The sequence below is a fragment of the Eufriesea mexicana genome, unplaced genomic scaffold (assembly GCF_001483705.2).
Source record: "Eufriesea mexicana isolate 0111107269 unplaced genomic scaffold, ASM148370v2 scaffold1844, whole genome shotgun sequence".
Taxonomy (NCBI): domain Eukaryota; kingdom Metazoa; phylum Arthropoda; class Insecta; order Hymenoptera; family Apidae; genus Eufriesea; species Eufriesea mexicana.
Genome location: NW_016909945.1, coordinates 1 through 20573, shown reverse-complemented (window position 1 = coordinate 20573; position 20573 = coordinate 1). Strand labels below are relative to the sequence as shown.

Here is a 20573-nt window from a genome sequence, read left to right as displayed (position 1 = left end):
TCCAAACGTGTGGTAGTTAGGGGTTGCGGGTTATTTATTAATCATAAAATGGGGTTGAAAAATGCGATTCGAAATGGTGGCATTCAGTGACATTCGCAAGCAACCGGTTACGAATTTTTCTCGCTTGGAGGAAGCAACGAGACGATAAGAATCAGATTTTCCCCGTATTTCTCACTTTTTCTCTAGCCAAAAGGATCTTTATACAATTTTTACCTTCGTTCTGCCTTTCAAATTTTTCCCCCAGTAATTCGTTCGCCTTAATGAAGTCTCCGCAATCATCCACAATATCTTTGTCCATTTCCGTCGCCTTTGGCTCCACCTTTCTCGCTGCATTCATTTCATTGACAATATGTAATTACAGCCTCGTGAAAAGGAAATGGCGTAATAGCGTTTCAACAACAGGCACACCGGTGATTAGTACTCGCCGGCATTAAAAAGTATGTTTTAATGCCATTAACGCCTAGGTTATTCGACTTCATTTAGCGAAATAATCTCGACAATGAGGTAACCACATTTTCAAGTACACGGCGAGGGGTGGACGTTATATTAATGTCAATTGTGTACCTCTTCGGTTTGGGAAAAAGAAGGGGGCTGAGGATAGTCGTTTTTCCCAATTGTGAGTTATAATTATTATAAATTTTTAAGAAATCTAGCTTCACTCTGTCTCTCTTTTGACGTGTTCTTGAGATACTTAATATAAATTTTATAATTTATAATAATTATTTTCTATATTATTGTGGATATGTAAATAATGTTCTTGATTTAACAGATTTCTGTATTTAAATTTTTGTAGTCAAATTTATCCTTTCAGAGAAGATTCTTTTATGTACATTACTTAAAAAATTTAATAAAATTGGAAATTAATAATTGTTTTCTCCTTTTTCTAATATTTTTCACTGGAAATGAATATTTTATAGATGTGCTGCGAATATAAAGAAATAATTACAATTTCATTGGTAGTTATGTAATAACTGAGTATGTTTCGATTTCCTGTTTCCTCTCCTTTTTCTAAATTTAAAAAATTTTGTTTTCATTACTTTTACCTGTGTTTTATGTTACTATATTGAGGAATGAAAATAAACTTCAAAATCCTGATATTATTATTAACAGGGTTTAGGAAGAATATATAATAATAAATTAATAAAATGACAAAAAAATAATATTTACAAATGTGTCACTAGTTTTCAACAAAAATTAACATTAATCATAATGTATAATGTTACTTTCTGTTTCTACAATTACCAAAAATATGCAGCTACTTTTGAAAAAATTAAAGTTAATTTTTATTAATACAAGAACGTAATTATTTTCATTGTGTTATTTCAATTATTGTCAATTATATTTCCAGTGTAAAAAAGGTAGGAAGAAAATAAGAAGAAATACCGAAGTAACCTAATTAATTCACTATAAGACAATACTTCATTCCCTCGGTTAATACAAGAACGTAATTATTTTCATTATGTTATTTCAATTATTGTCAATTATATTTCCAGTGTAAAAAAGGTAGGAAGAAAATAAGAAAAAATACCGAAGTAACCTAATTAATTCACTATAAGACAATACTTCATTCCCTCGATATTACCTAATCCTATCAAAGAATCTGCAAACATTCAAGAACGAATAATATAAAGTCAGAACAAAAGATAATTATTTCAAGATTAAACTAAGTACCATTGGAGGCAAATATTAAACAGCCGTCCATTAGCCTCTCTGCTCGAATTTGCAAAGCTACTTCGTCAAAAGACCAAGACCCCTCGCCGTCTAATTTGAATAACGAAAGCCCAAACAATCGAAACGCTACCGTGGTAGTTATCAAACCTGCAGCCTTCTTCAGTTTCGCATTTTCTCTCTTTAAATTTTCCAATTCCTTCTGGCAGTCGTATAACTGGCTTTTCAGTTTTGCGTTTGCATTCTTCAGCTCGTTGTTCTCCTTCTTCATCTTCGCCAAATCTGCACTTAACGTGGAATCGTGTTCCTTTTGTCTCTTCTTCTCTTCCCTTGCATTAGCTAATTCTGTCGTTAAGTCTGTAAAAATTGTTCAATATTAGACACTAGTAGAACTTGGAAATATTATACAAACGATATTATATTATATTATACATAGGATTCAGAAGCCTGCATTTGGAAGGAGTACAGGTCTAATTGGTCATAGAATAATAAGTTCACTTTCTCGAACGCAATTGTGGAGACAGATCACGCGAATTTTTGTTATTAAAAAATTCGTAAAATTTTAGCAAATAAAATTCATAAAATTTTAGGAAATAGAATTCGCAGAATTATAAAATAAAATTTGTAAAATTCAAGGAAATAAAATTCACAAAATTTTAAAAAATAAAATATATAAAATCTTCCGAAATAAAATATATAAAATTTTATGAAATAATATTTGTAGAATTTTAAGAAATAAAATTCACAAAATCTTAAAAAATAAAATATATAAAATCTTCAGAAATAAAATATGTACAATTTTATGAAATAATATTTGTAGAATTTTAGGAAATAAAATTCGTAAAATTCTATGAAATAATATTTGTAAAATTTAAAGAAATAAAATTCACAAAATCTTAAAAAATGAAATATATAAAATCTTCAGAAATAAAATTTGTAGAATTTTAGGAAATAAAATTCGTAAAATTTTATGAAATAAAATTGCTAAGATTCAAAGAAATGAAATTTGCAAGATCTGAAAAAGTAAATTATATAAAACCATCAGAAATGAAATATGTAAAATGTCATGAAATGAAATTTGCAAAATTTAAAAAAATAAAACTCGTAGAATTCGAAGAAATAAAATTTGTAAAAATTTTAAGTAGAATTTTCCAGTACTAAACCATCTTTTCACACATCCCTACTGACCTGCATAATCGCTCTTCAATTTATCCAGATCACCCTTCAACCTATCAGCATCATTCTTCGCCTTGCTTAAATCACTATGCAACTTTGCATTATTCGCCTTCAAATCCTGGAGTTCACCTCGCAACCTTTGATTCTCATCCTGGCAATCCTTTAACTCGTTTTTCAATTTCGCATTGCCATTCTTCAACTGGTCGTTCTCCTTCTTCAACCTGACCAATTCCTTTTCCATCGCTGTATCGCGCTCCTTCTGTCTCTCCATCTCCTCCTTCAGACCACCTAATTCCGATTGCAAAGCTTCGTGATCCTTCTTCAATTTATCCAAGTCGCCCCTTAACTTGGACGATTCGTTCGTAGCCTTGACCAAGTCCTCTGCCAGTTTTGCCTTCTCTAACTTCAACCTGTCCAGCTCTGGTAACAGCTTATCTAGCTCCTTCTTAGCATCTTCCAACTGTTTCTTCAAAGCTTCGAGCTCCTTTATTACATTCTCGAGATTAGCAATTTGGTTCTTCAAATCCTTGTTCTCCTTAATCAGATTATTCAAATTATTTTCAGCGTCTTTTAATTTATCCTTCACTCTAGCCAGCTCCGCTGTCAGTTCTTCGTTCTTGCTCGTCACATCACTGTTCTCGGTCCGAAGCTTCGTGTTTTCGTTTCTGAGAGCTTCCAATAGCTTGTTCAACTCGTCTAAATCCATAGTCAGCTTCTGGTTCTCGTTCTTTAGCGTTTCGGTTTCATCGCGACTCTTGCTCAGCATTGCTCTCAGGTTTGCCAGTTCATCCTTGAGATCGGCTAGCTCTTTGGTAGCCGCGTCTTTGGCGGTCGTCTGCCTCTGCAGATCGTTCTTGAGATTCTTCAGCTCATCTCGAAGACGATAGAGTTCGTTGACCAATTCCTCTTTCTCCGCTAGCAGATCTGAAAGTTCGCCTTCGAGAGACTTCACCCTTGCCTCTGCGTCCGCGAGAGCCTTCTTTAAGTCATCGATCTCGTTCTTCATGCGATCGTTCTCTGTTCTCAGTTTGTCTAAATCCTTCTTCAACTCGTTCAACTGCGCTTGCAACCTGTCGTTTTCAGCCTGGCACGTTTCGAGGTCTGACTTTAGTTTGGCAGCAGCTGCCTTCTCTGCGTCCAAGTTTGATCTTAGCGTGTCGATCTCTAGCTTCTGGCCGTCGCCTTCTCCTCTCAGCTTGCCGTATTGGTCCTCCAGGTTCTTCGTGGCCTCGCGGAGACTCGCGTTCTCAGCTTCCACAGCTTCCAGCTCGGTTTTCAGCTTGTCGTGCTCGTTCTTTAAGCTCTCCAGAGCGTCCAATTCGGATCGCAACGCGCTGTTCGCGTTTCTCAGAGCAGCGATCTCTTCTTTGGCATCGTTCAGTTCTTTCCTCGTTGCTGAGAGAAGTTTCTCTAGATCGTCGATTTCGTTTCTCAACTTGTTGTTGTCCCCTCGCAATTTTTCTAATTCTTTTTTCAGTGCTTCCAGCTCGTCTTTCAGAGCAGAGATTTCTGAGTTTGCTTTGTCTTTGGCTGATTTCTCTGCCCCTAGAGCTCTCTTCTGCTGATCCATCTCGGAACTTAGATCGGCTAGCTTTTTATGGAGATCGGCTTTCTCTGTCTGTAGACGGTTCAGCTCTGCCTCTTGAGCCTTTCTCAGAGCCTGTTTCAATTTGAGATTCAATTTATATGTAAATAACGATTTTGTTTTAGAATATAAACTTCTTTTGAGATTTTGATGAAGTTCGTATTTCATTTTTTTAATTGAAACGAGGATTTCGATATTCAAATAAAACTTTTTCGACACTGGAAATATTCTGATGCTTGTTAGATCAGTGGTAGTTTCAGTTTTCCACTCAATTATTTCAATATTTGTTTTATTTCTAAAATTTGATAACGATGGTTTCTACGAATATTGTAGGAAAAGGTTTACTTTTTTCGAGGATCAATTCAACGATTCGTAACAATATACTACTTTATTAAGCTCGTGGAAAATTTTCAAATTTCATTTGATTTCTAGACAATGCACAATACTGTGTGGAGAACAATACTAACCACGATCTTTTTGTAGCAATCTGTACGAAATTATATCTGTGATAAAAATATTTTACGTGATAATGTTAATTAAAAAACTCGATATGAGTATATTTTCTATAGTAACATGAAAATATAATGTAATGTAATGATATAATAAAATTACAAAAATTATTAAAATTATTAACCCCTTGCCCTACGATTTAAGATTCAACAGCGTGGTCCCAAAACGTAAACAGTAAATCTGTCTTAAAAAAAATATAATTCGGAAAGAGTTAATTTAATAAATTACAAAAATACAAGTAAAAAATTAAAAAGAAACAAATGATTCAAACTAAATGATATATTAAATTAAACAACAAACAATATAGGTTAATAATTGAAGTGAGACACATCGACAAACCACGGCCATGACACGTGATAGTCAGTTTCGGCCCGCCCGACATACCACGTGCCAGGCACGTAATAGTCAGTTTCGGCTCGACCGATTTACCACGTGCCAGGTTCGTGATAATCATTCTCGGCTCGAAAACCTCACCACGAGCCTCACACGTGGTTGTAGATCAAAGGGTTAAATAAGTTCAAAGATGAAAATAATAATAATTTAGTTACAATAACGATAAAAATAAACGAAATAGCAATCACAACAAAAGCAAAGTATAATTTTCTTTACCTGACTCTCGCTCAAATCTTTCAACGCTTTCTCGAGATCAGCTTTCAACTTATCGATCTCCAGCTGAAGCTTACAATTCTCCATTTTCCAATGATCCACATCTGCCTCCAGCTGCGCGATTTTCGCTCTCAATTCCTCTATTAATTTCTTCAAATCCGCGATTTCCGATTTCAAATCCGCGCATTCTATCTTCAAATCAGACAAGTATCCCTCAGCAACTGCCAATCTCTCCTTGAGAGCCAGATTTTCCTGCTTCAACGCCTCGTTCTCGGCCCTAACGTTGTCCAGTTTCTTACTCAGCTCTTGCACCTGATCCTCCAGTATCTTCATATCGTTCCTCATCCTCTCATTGTCGTCCATTTCTCTACCCACTCTCGTCCTCAAGCCTCTCGCCTCGTCCTCCACTGCCGCCAAATCGTTTCGCAATTTATCGTTCTCTGCCTGCAAACTAGAGACCAGCGGCTCCAGAGATCGAATCTTGTCCTCAGCTTCAGCCAGCTGACCCTTCAACCCATCCAATTCGTCGTTCAACGATCGCAATTGGTCCCTTAATTTATCAAGCTCGTCCTTCAACCTGTCATTCTCTCCCTTACACTCGCCCAACTCTTCTTTCAGCTTCTCGTTCTCAGTTTCAAACTCAGCCTCGGCTATTCTCAGTTTTTCATTTTCTGCCAGAGCGTCTGTCAATTGTTTGCTCAATTGGTCTCGCTCACCTTTCAAAACCGAATTCTCGTCCTTCAGTTTACTTAATTCCACAGCCAAACTGTCTCCTTCGCCTCTAAGTCCCTGAATTTCAGACTTCAAAGCCTGATTCGCCGATTTAAGGTCGTTATTCTCGGTATTCAGCCTTTCTATTTCGTTCACACACTTGTCAAGCTCTTCTTTGAGTTTCTCGATCTCAGCTTCTAGCTCAGCCTTGGCTGTTCTCAGTTTTTCGTTTTCCGCCAGAGCGTCTGTCAATTGCTTGCTCAATTGGTCCCTCTCACCTTTCAAAACCGAATTCTCGTCCTTCAGTTTACTTAATTCCACAGCCAAACTGTCTCCTTCGCCTCTAAGTCCCTGAATTTCAGACTTCAAAGCCTGATTCGCCGATTTAAGGTCGTTATTCTCGGTATTCAGCCTTTCTATTTCGTTCACACACTTGTCAAGCTCTTCTTTGAGTTTCTCGATCTCAGCTTCTAGCTCAGCCTTGGCTGTTCTCAGTTTTTCGTTTTCCGCCAGAGCGTCTGTCAATTGCTTGCTCAATTGGTCCCTCTCAGCTTTCAAAACCGAATTCTCGTCCTTCAGTTTACTTAATTCCACGATCAAACTATCCAGTTCGTCTTTAATTCCCTGAATTTCAATGTTCAAAGCCTGATTCGCCGATTTAAGGTCGTTGTTCTCGGTATTCAGCCTTTGCATCTCATCCACACACTTGTCAAGCTCTTCTTTCAGCTTCTCGTTCTCAGCCTTTAGTTCAGCCTTGGCCATTCTCAGTTTTTCGTTTTCCGCCAAAGCGTCTGTCAATTGCTTGCTCAATTGGTCCCTCTCAGCTTTCAAAACCGAATTCTCGTCCTTCAGTTTACTTAATTCCACGATCAAACTATCCAGTTCGTCTTTATTTCCCTGAATTTCAATGTTCAAAGCCTGATTCGCCGATTTAAGGTCGTTGTTCTTGGTATTCAGCCTTTGCATCTCATCCACACACTTGTCAAGCTCTTCTTTCAGCTTCTCGTTCTCAGCCTTTAGTTCAGCCTTGGCCATTCTCAGTTTTTCGTTTTCCGCCAAAGCGTCTGTCAATTGCTTGCTCAATAGGTCCCTCTCAGCTTTCAAAACCGAATTCTCGTCTTTCAGTTTACTTAATTCCACAGCCAAACTGTCCCCTTCGCCTCTAATCCCCTGAATTTCAGACTTCAAATCCTGATTCGTCGATTTGAGGTCGTTGTTCTCTGCATTCAACCTTTCTATCTCGCCTACGCACTTGTCGAGCTCTTCTTTCAGCGAATCCATCTCGGATTTCAATTGATCGATGTCCTCCCAGGCTTCCTTCAATTCCCGTTCCAAACGATTTATTTCGCCGAGCAAATCAGCATTCTCTGACTTTGTCTTATCCAGCTCTTTCGCTACGTTCTCCAATTTTTCCTGCAATTCCGAGTTCATGGCCTTCAGATCGGCGTTTTCGTTTGCCAGACAATCCCTTTCAGATTGCAGAGACTGGTTCTCCGTTTTGAGTCCGTTATTCTCCGTTTTGAGCTGGTGATTCTCCGTTTCGAGCTGGTGATTCTCCGTTTTGAGATCTTGGTTCTCCACTTTCAGCTTTTCCATCTCGCCCACGCACTTGTCGAGGGCTTCTTTCAACGAACCTATCTCGGATTTCAATTGCTCGATGTTGTTCAGCGCGATTTCCAATTCATTTCTCAGACGATCTATCTCAGCTAGCAGATCGGAGTTTTCAAATTTCGACTTATCCAACTCTTTCGTGATATCATCGAACCTCTGTTGTAACTCCAAATTCTTGATCTTCAGATCGGCATTCTCGTCGGACAAGCGATCCTTTTCGGACTTCAAAGCCTCGTTCTCTGACTTAAGCTCGGTGTTTTCTGTCATCAGCTTCTCCATCTCGTCCACGCACTTGTCCAGGCCTTCCGTCAACGACTGTACCTCTAATCTCAGTTGCTCTGTATCGCCCAAAGCCTTCTCCAATTCACCCTGCAGACGTTTCACTTCCTTCAACAAATCTGCATTCTCTGACGTCGCTTTCTCCAACTTCTCTCTAGCCTCTGCTAGTTTCCCTTCTAATTCCGAGATTTTACTTTTTAGATCCGCATTCTCGCTCGTCAGACGGTCCCTTTCCGCCTTCAGATCCTTCATGTCCCGTTCCAATTTGTCCAATACGAGTTTCATGTCCCCGTCCGCCGCTCTCAGCGCGTCGCCAGCAGCTTTCAGCTCCTCAAGGTCGTCCCTTAACGCCTTCGCGTCTCGTTTCAGCAAATCGTTCTCCTTCCCCATCTCGTCGAGACTCATCTGTAGCTCTTCCTTCTCCAACTTCAGTTTATCAAGTTGTGCAGCGACCTCGTCCAGTCTAGCTATCAGAGCCTCGTTCTCAGCTATCGCCTGTTCGAGCCGCCCTCTGATGTCGTTATTCTCATTCAGCAACGCGTCGCGTTCTTGCACCGCCCTGCTCAGTTCATCCTCCAGCCTGTTGACCTCCGCTTCCAAATTGCCCAACGCTTGCTTCATGCTGTCGTACTCGTTCTTCAGTCGATTATTCAAATCGTCCAGCTCGCCCATCCTCTTCGTCAGACCTTCGTTCTCGCTCCTCAGCTCTTCTAACTGAGCCCTTAACTTTTCGTTCTCCTCGGCCAGCTTCTCCGACTCCCCCAACGCTTCGCGAAGTTTCTCGATCTGGTCTCTTAGATCCAAATTCTCCTTCTGCAACTTTTCAATCTCATCCCGAGCACTCCCGAGATCCTTCTGCAACGTGGACCTGGCAGCCATCTCGTCTTCCAGCTCCCCGGTCAGCAGCTCCACCTGTTTCCTCGCCTCGTCCAGCTCCTCTGACAACTTTTCCTTGTCCGACCTCAGGGTCTCCACCTCTGTCTCGAGATTCGCTACCGTGTCCCTCGCGGTAGCCAGATCGTCTTCCAGGCCGAGAACCTTCTCCGCAAGAGCATCCCTGTCTTGACAACACTCCTCGAGCTCCTCGTTCCGTCTGTTACACTGGGCCAGCTCGTTCGTCAGATTGGCGATCTGAGCCTTCAGATCGTCGATCTCCTGGTTCAAGGTCGTTTGACCGGCCAACGCCTCGTCGAGGCTAGACTGCAGTGCCGAGAGCCTGGCATGGTGTTCTCGTTCGAGCTTGTCCTTTTGTTCTAGGATGTCTATGATCTGATCGTTCCTGTCCTTCAGTGCTTCACGTAGACGGGATAATTCGTCTAGCAACTCGGATTTTTCTAGTTTCAGAGTTTGCAGTTCTGGTTTCAGGTTCTCCAGATCGGATTTCAGACCACTTAAACCGAGCAAGTCTATCTCTGATTGTCTTAGAGTGTTTAGTAGCTCGGTGATCTGAAAGGGAGACACGAGAGTATTGTAGGATATTTTTTGACTTCCCAGGTATAGAGGCCCCGTTAGCGTCTGGCGGCCAGACGAGCCTGGGGGAGTTGGGGCCAGACCATGTGAGGTAGCCTCGCTCAACCCCGGTTTTCCCCATTGTAAACCGGGGGTGACGCGTCCGTGGGCACCTCTCGGGAAGGGTCCCCGCGTGGGTGACCCTTCGGAGAGCCTAACCTGAAGGAGGAATCCCTTCCACCTGGAGGGAGCTCTCTCCTCCTTCGGGGGAGGCTCTTGCCTTCCAGACTGGCTTAAAAGGGCCCGCTCTGGAAGATAGGGGAGAGTTTTGAGATAGTCATTAGAGAGTTGAGGTAGTCCTTGAGAGAGTTGAAACCGAGAGTTGTGATTGCGAGAGTTACGCGTTATTGAGAATCGAATAGAAAATACAGACTGCAGTGAATCTGAGTATTCCGAGGTACTCTCCAGCGAGTAGAGACTGTGTGACTCTACAGTATTTTTGGTATTTTTGGAGATCGAGATGGGAATGGAGGGCACATGATGATATGTGGTAGATATGGATGATATATGTTCTTTGATGTCATAATATCTACATTTTTAAACAAATTTTCTTCTTCTGCTAACTAGCATTTCCCTTAGTTAATTCCCTAGTTAGTACTAGTACTATAAGGTACTATATTATATAGTATACTATGTAGCACTATACTATATAGTATACTGGAGGTCCCTTCCACGGGATTGTTAAAGCTGGCTAGGCGCAGGTATCCTCGTTATGGTGGTGGTGCTAGAAAGGTTGAAAGGAAAAGGAAAGGATGCGTTTCGTCCTGGATGCTAGTGACTACTGGCCACTAGGATGCTAGTGGACTCATCAGTAAAGCTACCCTAGAAGGCCCTGCCATAGACCGGGATACTATTGGATAATCGGGAAGTTATATATATATATAGGAAGCGATGGTTTTTCCGAGGACTTGCAAGAAAATCCTCGAACCTCCTTCAAGATGGAATCCATCTAGTGGCGAGAGTGAGAACGATGGTCGCTACAGTACTATATGGTACAAAGCACTATATTATATAGTATACTATATAGTACTATACACGATTGATAAATGCTATGCAGCTTAATATAATTTTGATTAATATTAAAGGACGACAAATCCAATTTATTATATCAAACCTAGAATAACTGCAACCACAATTCGCGTATCAAGACACGTACACACGCTTATATTCTCATATTTCAAGCCACATCTCGAATCCTCCATCAAGTGACTCGTCGAAAAATATTTAAAACCCAGCTATTTTCGCTTCCCTTCAAAAAGAAAGAAAAAGTTTTGAATACTAATTACCCGTGCACCCTGTTTACCTACTCTGCACTCTCCTACCAACTTTCCGTCGCGTCGACAGACCCTCAAACGAACTTCTAAACGCATCATACAAGAGAGAAATCAGTTTTCACAACTCGCCAGGAGAAAAAAGTCATTTCCCATTAGCCGGATTAAACAAGTTCTCTAACGTTACTTTCGACCGGTACCTTCTCATCTTTCCTCTTAAGTTCCTCAGCCATGGCTTCTATCTGCTCCTGCAGACCCATTTGACTGACCATCGTCTCCAATTCTTTGTTCAGAGAGTCTATCAAGCTGTCCTTGTCATCTAGCTGTTTCCTCAGGTCGGCCACTGTGTCTTCGCAGTTCTTCAGCTTCTCCAGTAGCTCAGAGATGTCGACGTATTCCGGTACCGTGATCGTGTCGATGGTTCTCATCATAGGCTCCAGTTCCAACGGTGCAGATTCCAACTGCTCCTCCTTCATCCTGGCCAGGGCACCACGAAGCTCAGCCGCCTCTGCGAGCAGGCGTTCGTTCTCCGAACGAAGTTCCCCGCAGCTCTTCGAGAGGTCCACCAAGGTTTCGATCGATCTTTCCACGACTTTGGAAACCTGCTGGTCAGCCGTCTGACCCTCTTTCATGAGTTCACGCAGCTTCGTCCTTAGACGATATATCGCGGGGCAGCTGACGTCCTCCTCGGCCTGCGCCAACTTTAGCTTCAAATGCGATATCGTGTCCCGCAATCTGTCAGGGCGCAAAAGTTTCTTTGACACTTCTGTCTAAGTTAACTCATTCGTGCAAGATGACTCGCTTTTGAGTCTCGCGGTTTTCTTAGAGGGATGTGAATCACTACGTGTAAACTTTAAGTCATTAATATGTTAAACGTTGATTCCTGGGACTTTGGGGCTTTAGAAACTTGGTTCAGGTGATGATAATTCGTATAAGATTAATGTAATATAGTAAAATTATAATTAATTAATTAAATAATAATTCATAAGGAAATATAATTAAATATGATAATAATTAAATAATTAAATAGTAATATGATAAAGTGTATTCTTTAGAACTAAAATTTTCAAAGTTTTTATTGTAAGTTTTTAATTGATATCATGAATTGAAATTATTTATTCAAAAATTCATTTGCAACTATAGTCCAAGTAGTTGAGGCTTATAATTTGAACAAGAAATTGAAAGAGGAGTTAAGAAGAAAAATTCCAAATTTTGAAAATGAAAGACAGTAGTGAAATAAATACATGTTTCGTTAAAAATTGATAAATAGTTGCTTGAATAATTCAAGCTCAAGATGCATGTAACCCTAATCAAACCATGATATATTAAAGAACAATATCCACTGTTCTGATCATAAATAATACTAAAAACTTACCTTTTCTAATGAAAATGAAGTAACTTATAAAATCTACATTATTCGAATAACTGTGTATATGTACTAATAAATAACTGCAATAACTATTAATTAATTTTTGCACCATCCCTTTCCATCGTACCATAATAATAAATATATCAATAAATAATAAAACATGGTATGGTATCCTTATCATAATACTATAAATTACAAATTATAAATTTAAAACAGATATATATGAATAAACTTAAAATAAATACATGTTTAGTTAAAAATTGCTAATTAGTTGCTGGAATAATTCAAACTCAAGATGCATGCAACCCTAATCAAACACCATAATATAATAAAAAACAATATCCACTGTTCTGATCATAAATAATACTAAAAACTTACCTTTTCTAATGAAAATAAAGTAATTTATAAAGTCTACATTATTCGAATAACTGTGTACTAATAAATAATAAATAATTGCAATAATTATTAATTAATTTTTTCACCATCCTTTTCCATCGTACTACAATAATAAACATATCAATAAATAATATACCATGTCATGGTATCCTTATTACAATACTGTAAATTGCAAAATAATAAATTAAAAAGAAATATCTCAGTGAACTTGATATTTTTCCCACAATTTTTCTCTAATTTGACATTAAACTTTTCTAATACTTTCCAACTCTTTTCTGCACACGTCACGTATCACTTTCCCATTCCGTATCATTTAGTACCTATCGATGATACGTTTGTTAGAAAGAGAAAACAATTAAAGGAGGTCTAGGTTTACGAGGCAGACAAAGTAACGAAGAGAGCAGTACTCTTTCTTTTCAAGCGCGAAGCGCTCCCTGAGATATCTCATTTTCTCTCTGAGGAAGTGAATCGTAGCGCCAGGATCGTCGCAGCAATCTCGTTCGACGAGAGTTTCCTCCAGATCCCTCACTTTATCTTCGAGCGCCGCGTTTGCATTTTGCAGCCTTTCGATTTCTTCGCGAGAGTGCACTACCAACGGATCGGGCTTCAATATCTCATCCGCATTTACACCTACACGAAAACATCTAATCTTTAGAAACATTCGGGACGGTGCACGTGCACGATACCGTTCAAAGAAAACGCTCTGAATTTTAAAGGAAAATCCCCGAAGCGAGGAAGCCCTGGTCTACATTCGAAGACAGCATTCGGTTTGTATTACTATTACAGAATTTAGTGGTAGAAACCAGGGCGAATATAATATTGTAAATAATGTAACGCAAATCGTGGGGATTGTACGGATAGTGTGGGAATGTTGGTAATGTAGGAATAGGTTAACGTAGATAACATTTTTACAGGTAATAACATCAGGGCGCTGTGAGAATCTTGTACTGTACGAGATGCAGAAGGAAACCCATATTTTTCAACACTTTATTTTAAAATAGCGAAAATGTTTCAGAATAGAACAACTGTTATCACAAATTCTTACAATTTTTCGTATAAAATTACATTTCTATATTCTTAAATTGTTTAATTCTAATTGTTTAAATAACCTGAAAATTCTACTAATTTACTATTAATGTATTTATGAATTTTATTTTAATATCGAACAGAGAAGGAAAATATTTTTAATGAAAATTTTTTAATTTTATATATGTATACAGAGTGAAAAATTTAATCATCTTGATTATTATTAAGATATTATTGGTACTATATTAATTCGAGTAATCTTCTGGTTTGATATAGAAATAATAATAAATATTTAAAAGTAAAGGAACTTCAGCATCAAATACAGATGTGGTATATATGTATATGCAAATAAAATCTTTCTTGATAATGAAATATAATATTAAACAGAAAAAGAATATAGATAGAAGATCTAAAAAATACAGATTTTACTTTTTAGAACAGATATTCGATATTTTCAATGAAAACTTTTTATTTTGATATATATGTCTACAGGTTAGGCAGTTTAATATTATTGAAACTATATTAATTCGAGTAATTTTCTGTTCTCATAAAGAAATAAAAATAAATATTTAAAGTCAAAGGAACTTCAGAAACAAATACAGATATAGCATATATATGTATACAAACATAACCTATCTTACAAATTTCTTTACTAGTAATAAAATATAAATTTTTCAATGCAAAGTATCATTTGACAGGCTAATAAAATTAATACACGATTAATACATATAAAATAAATGATTAGAAAAATAAAATTATACATTATTCGTCGTTGAAATCTATTATCTCTTCAGTCTTCTCTATCGCGTTATTTACTTTCGAAACTGACATAACCTCAAAACGCGGTTAACCATTTGCATCATGGGTGTACTTAAGGTGCCGTGTTCAGGCATCAGCGACGTTCAATTGACGACTAGCCCGTATCACCGCGCGCGTATCAGCACTTAATCATAATGGCAGTTAAAAGGAATTTCACGACAAAAGTAAAACTTGTTAAGAATATAATGAACCGATGTAGATGAGATGCTCACAAAAGGGATCAAACGTGATCTGTGGCATATGAAGAATATTCAGCAACTGGTAATGGAAAAAGTCAGCTCGCGGATTATTCCGCGCTCGGTGATAGACGACAGTCGCAGCTCGCGGAATATTCCGCGCTTGGATACAAATGGGTTAAATGTGATCGAGTAAACGCGCTGATTTAATAAGAATGAACATAACCTCACAGGAGCGGAATTATCTTAATGGACAGAGCATATACCGATCCTCATACCCTTTGTGTCGACAGCGACACGGAAACTGTTTCGAGCTAATAAAATTAAACGAAACACCCGGTGTATATAATTTCTCTTGGCTCGCTTTTTCCAGTAGTAATTGCATGGAACGCTACTCCTTTCGACTGAACGATTAATTCGTAAGGGGACAGGAACGCGAACGGAAGGGTATCCGTACAGAATTCCAATTAATCAATTTTGCGCGAGCCAGCTAACAGACGACGCGAAACGAGAGAGACTGCGCGATATAGGCAGCGCGAGTTAGAGCGAGAGGAGGATAGAGACGATGAAGAAGGAACGGGGCATTACGAAATATCATACATCGATACCGTATGACTGGAGGGCCTGTTTCAGAGACCTATTTTCACTCTCCAGCTGAAGTCTCTCCATTCGCCACTTCTTCATCTGACACTTCATTACCGAGAGCTTCCTCAGGGCAAACGAGAGGTCGTAGATCTCTGATTCTTTGGAATTGTCGCTGAAGGGATTGTAACTGCAGCAACAGCACGGCTCGTTCGGTGGATTGATCGATTCCAACGACGACGATGCGTCGCATCCGCAACGGCAAACCTCCATTATCTCTGTAATCTTTTAACGTTTTCCGTAATTAGAAAACGCTTGCCTCTCGGCTCGAGACAGGAATTTTAACGTAGAGCCGTACCAGTACGAAGGAAACGAAGACACCCGTTTAGTAGCTCTCGGAATTGACTTAAGAAATTGTGGAACTTCCCTATAAAGAAATTTTGAAGGAATATTTAAAAGAACGATAATCGTATATTTTTTTAAAAATTCGGTATCCTTTTTTTTAATTAATTTAATTGTTGATTTATTTCATTTTGTATATAAATTGGGGAATGGAGTTTCACTGACATGAAACTTTTGAAGAAGAAAGTCGATATTTTATATTTAAGATAGAATTATTACCCCTTTTTCCTAAACATAATTTAATTTTAAACAATTTTTATATTTTGTTGTTATTCATTTCTTAATGATCAGTCTTTACTTTAGAGGCTGTTATACAGTTGAGTCTGTTTTAGCTAATTTTTTAGTCTGAAATATATATAATTAAAATATGCAATAATGAAAATATGGTAATAAAATAGCTAATAAAATGTAAAAAATAATCAGTCAAGTGTTTAAAATATAACTTTATGATTCTTAAGATACATTTTTCTTTATAAATCATTTTGTATCTAAAATATTATTTCTTTCTGTTTCAGGTTACTTCATAATACGCTTGTGCAAATATGTCATTCATATCTAATGAACAAGCTGAGAACATTTTTCGCTGCATTTGCATTTCTATCTGTGAATACATTAAACATCATATGTACATATACGTTAAATATACGAACACATGCGAAATAATGTATAACGTATTAACTCGTTAACGACCACTGCAAATTTTGAATATAATCTCGTCAAATTTAATTAACCGCTAGTGGTATTCGTATTTCTGATTTTATGTACTTTAAAATACATTTTCTGTGTCATATATTATTTATATAGTGCCAATTAATTCTCATTTATCGTTATTTATTAGCTTCATTATTTTCCATTTATATAGCCATATGATTTTAATCTTTATTTTCCTCAGAATTTTCTAATATCTTAATAAAATATCTGATTTTCTAAATAAATAAATTCTAATCTTTTATTTTCCCTCCTTGCACTATTTCAACACGAATATACAAACATATTTCATTACGACGTAATTCCCTCCTCGCACTATTTTCACCCGACATACAAACATATTTCATTACAACATAACCTCAAATTCCATACCCAATCCAAGATATTCGCGGCTTTAACTACCCCGTATTTAACCTATATTTTCGTCGCAAATATTGCTTTAAAAACCGAATAAACTCGGGGTACGAAACAGGGTGAAAAAGCCAGGAAGAATAAGACGAGAGAGAAAGCAAACGCTTCGGCGGATAAAATACATAATTCATAAGACCGTTCACAAAGGGGCATAACGCAGCAACTGAAAAAGCCATGAATCCGTATCAAAAGCATTATCATCCCGGACGTTACAAGACTTGCTACTTTTAGGGGAATATCAATGGACGATACTCTTCGATCGTAAGCGTTCACGATCCTTACCTCGATCCTCGATCTCTTAAATTCGTTTCCCGAGCATCCGTGCAATCATATTTTATAGGTTATCCGAACGCAACTATTTTCTCTGCCACCTGTATTTTTATTCCTTTTATTTATTTTTCCGTGCCGCGCCAGTGTCACCGAATCACCGATGTAAGTGAATTATGATCGTAAACCGATTACAGACAGTTGGAGCGCACCTAAGCGCGAAACTGTCTCCCTCGGACACCAGGTAAAACAAAACGTTTAGCCTGGATATACGAGGTTGGAATGATGTATTTCGCCACGGCAGTCACACTTTTACTGCCACGCGGCCATCGCGGTCATCGATGAAGATCGATAATCTGATTTAACGTCAGGCCGGTCTGTTTTATATGGTCGCGTAATAAATTCGCTCAGATTTCGACAACGTTTAGGTAGATACGTTTTTCGCGCGCGATATTATTTATCGCGAACGTCCGGGATACAGGAGAGAATTTACGACGACCTTCTTCGTTGCTCCCGATGATTTCTGGATAACGAATTATCGGATGGAATGGTGAATGATGTCCTACGCGGTACAGGTTAGACGTTATAGGTTATGGGTTATAGGTTATACGTCGCTTATGAATACAATTTAGCCCTTTCGTTACAGAAACATAGTAATTCGAAGACTTGCTGCCATAAAGTCGACGATATTTTCAAAACTGTAACTAAGAAGTGGGAATTAATTGTAAGATATAGAATTATTTTACCTCGATATTCCACGCGTCGTTGAACAATTTTAAATTTGAGATATTAATTAACAATGATCTCTAGAATTTGATTAAATGGTGACTGAGAGTAGCCTCTCGAGTGCAAAGGGTTAATAATACTGTGGTATTGAGAGCTGAGAAGGACTCTGTCGTGGCAGCAACTCGACTCCATGTTAGTGTTAACGTGGTTAACTTCGAAGCGTCCTGTCTGCAAAGGGTTGAGGAGCCTACTATCTTTTTCTTTATAGAAATTCTTTATTACAATTATAGAATTACAAATTACAGAGCCACTGACGCTCGGGATATTAACAATTGACAACGCAGTGCTGAGTACAGTCATCATCACAGTAATGTAGCCGTTTGACTACTTTGTTCACTGACGATGTAAATTCGAAAGTGATTCTGGAATAATATACATATATTACAGTTATGGCTAGTGATATCTACAATTCACAGTGCGGTGATCCGTACATCTACGGACAGAGCATAGTTGCCGATTGATTAAATTGCTCACTGAAGATGTATATTCTACAGCAATTGCGGAATGAAAAATGAAGGTCCATTATCCCTCGAGATATTAACAATTGATATCAAAGTTTTTCAGGAAAGTATAGCTGTTTTTTGAATAGACGTGTTTCTTCTTCGTGATGGATCTGAACGTACCCCATCTGCAAATTATTATTATTATTATTGTGGTATTGTGAAGGACTCTATCAAAAGAAACAGTACTAAGAGCGGAATTGGGTTCGGTTTAGGTGTTCAGGGTATCACCTAGAGTGCATGCAGACGCGTAAGGATTGTATGGATGAGATATTTATGACCAGATCGAGTGCAAACGATGAACGAAAGTCTAGGAATGAGTCCGAGTGTCCGAAGTACCTGGCCCACAGAGGGTGAAGTTGCAATCCGTGTAGTTGAGACGTAGTGAGTAGAGAATCGTGTGTTCGAGAGTTAGAGTTAGGAGAAACCTAGTGTAATATTTTAGTGTAAATAAATCTGTTTTATTATTAAAAAGGAGAGATTGTTTATTAGTCGTGCAGATCTCTGCAAATTAACAAATTACCCAATTTCCATGATTAATTTATGAATTTTGATCGCTGCATCGCAAAGTTAGAGCTTTGAGTAATATTCTTCTGCTATTTTGGTTCATAATATGATCTTAATTAGTATGCCATAAATAATTACCTGAAGGAACGCGTTATATGACAACGACCAGCATGATATTACCTGAAAATATTTAATCATTGACAAAACTAGAATTAAAGGTGATCAAAAATGATATAAGAAGATCGGAAAGAACATCTTTTTATAATGCGTGCAAGAAGTTTCATAAATTAATTACATGAAAAAAAGTAATTAATGAAAAACTATTGCCACCTATTCTATTCTATCGAATTAAATAAGAAACGTCTTATCAGCAGTCCCAATTGTACTAAAGTAAGCCCCGACGTGGAACTACGCAGTGGCCTGTCACACACACCTGCACTTCCGGCACTAGTTTTCGAAAACGCGGAAGAAAATTCGGAAAAAAACCATTGATTCTAATACAGGAGATTCTATACCATCGAATTAGGTAAACAATTTACACCAGCAGTCCCTGTTTCATTAAAGTAAGCCCCGACGGGAAACTACGCAGTGGCCTGTCACACACGCCTGCACTTCCGGCACTATTCTTCGAAAACGGGGAAGAACATTCGGAAAAACACCATTGATTCTAAGAGAGGAGATTCTATTCTATCGAACTAGGTAAAAAAATTCACACCAGCATTCCCTGTTTCGCTAAAGTAAGCCCCGACGGGAAACTACGCAGTGGCCTGTCACACACACCCACACTTCCGGCACTATTTTTCGAAAACGCGTGCGAAAATTCGGGAAAAAACAAGTGATTCTGTTAGAGAAAATACTGTGCTATCGAATTAGGTCAAAAACATCTTATCAGCTGTCCCTATTCCACTAAAGTAAGCCTCGGGAAACTACGCAGTGGCCTGTCACACACACCCGCACTTCCGGCACTATTTTACGAAAACGCGTACGAACATTCGGAAAAAAACCATTGATGCTGATAGAGGAAATTCTACGCTATCGAATTAGGTAAAAAATTTCTTATCACCAGGCCCTATTTCGCTAGAGTAAGCCCCGACGGGAAACTACGCAGTGGCTTGACACACACACCCACACTTCCGGCACTATTTTACGAAACCGCGTACGAACATTCGGAAAAAAACCATTGATGCTGATAGAGGAAATTCTACGCTATCAAATTAGGTCAAAAATTTCTTATCACCAGGCCCTATTTCGCTAAAGTAAGCCTCGACGGGAAACTACGCAGTGGCTTGACACACACACCCACACTTCCGGCACTATTTTACGAAACCGCGTACGAACATTCGGAAAAAAACCATTGATGCTGATAGAGGAAATTCTACGCTATCAAATTAGGTCAAAAATTTCTTATCACCAGGCCCTATTTCGCTAAAGTAAGCCTCGACGGGAAACTACGCAGTGGCTTGACACACACACCCACACTTCCGGCACTATTTTACGAAAACGCGTGCGAAAATTCGGAAAGAAACAATTGATTCTGTTAGAGAAAATACTGTGCTATCGAATTAGGTCAAAAACTTCTTATCAGCTGCCCCTATTCCGGTAAAGTAAGCCCCGAAGGGAAACTACGCAGTGGCTTGACACACACACCCACACTTCCGGCACTATTTTTCGAAAACGCGTACGAAAATTCGGAAAAAA

General features: G+C 38.4%; 1 protein-coding gene across 1 annotated transcript; it reads right to left on the bottom strand.

Moving 5' to 3' along the window:
* Positions 1–1541: 1541 nt before the first annotated feature.
* On the bottom strand, positions 1542–11558 carry LOC108549237 (myosin-2 heavy chain). Its single transcript, XM_017902532.1, has 5 exons — positions 11109–11558; positions 5549–9592; positions 2857–4504; positions 1672–2025; positions 1542–1600 (listed from the first exon to the last, which is right to left on the bottom strand). Exons 1-5 carry the CDS (start codon positions 11556–11558, stop codon positions 1542–1544), a joined length of 6555 nt encoding a protein of 2184 aa, XP_017758021.1.
* Between the last annotated feature and the right edge of the window lie 9015 nt (positions 11559–20573).

Coding starts and splice junctions, on each gene's coding strand:
- LOC108549237 (XM_017902532.1), bottom strand. CDS start 11,558: ATGAAAGAGGGTCAGACGGCTGACCAGCAGGTTTCCAAAGTCGTGGAA. Junction 9,593..11,108: donor AGGTACCGGTCGAAAGTAAC/GTTAGAGAACTT, acceptor TCTCCCTTTCAG/ATCACCGAGCTACTAAACAC. Junction 1,601..1,671: donor TTTAATATTTGCCTCCAATG/GTACTTAGTTTA, acceptor GAATGTTTGCAG/ATTCTTTGATAGGATTAGGT.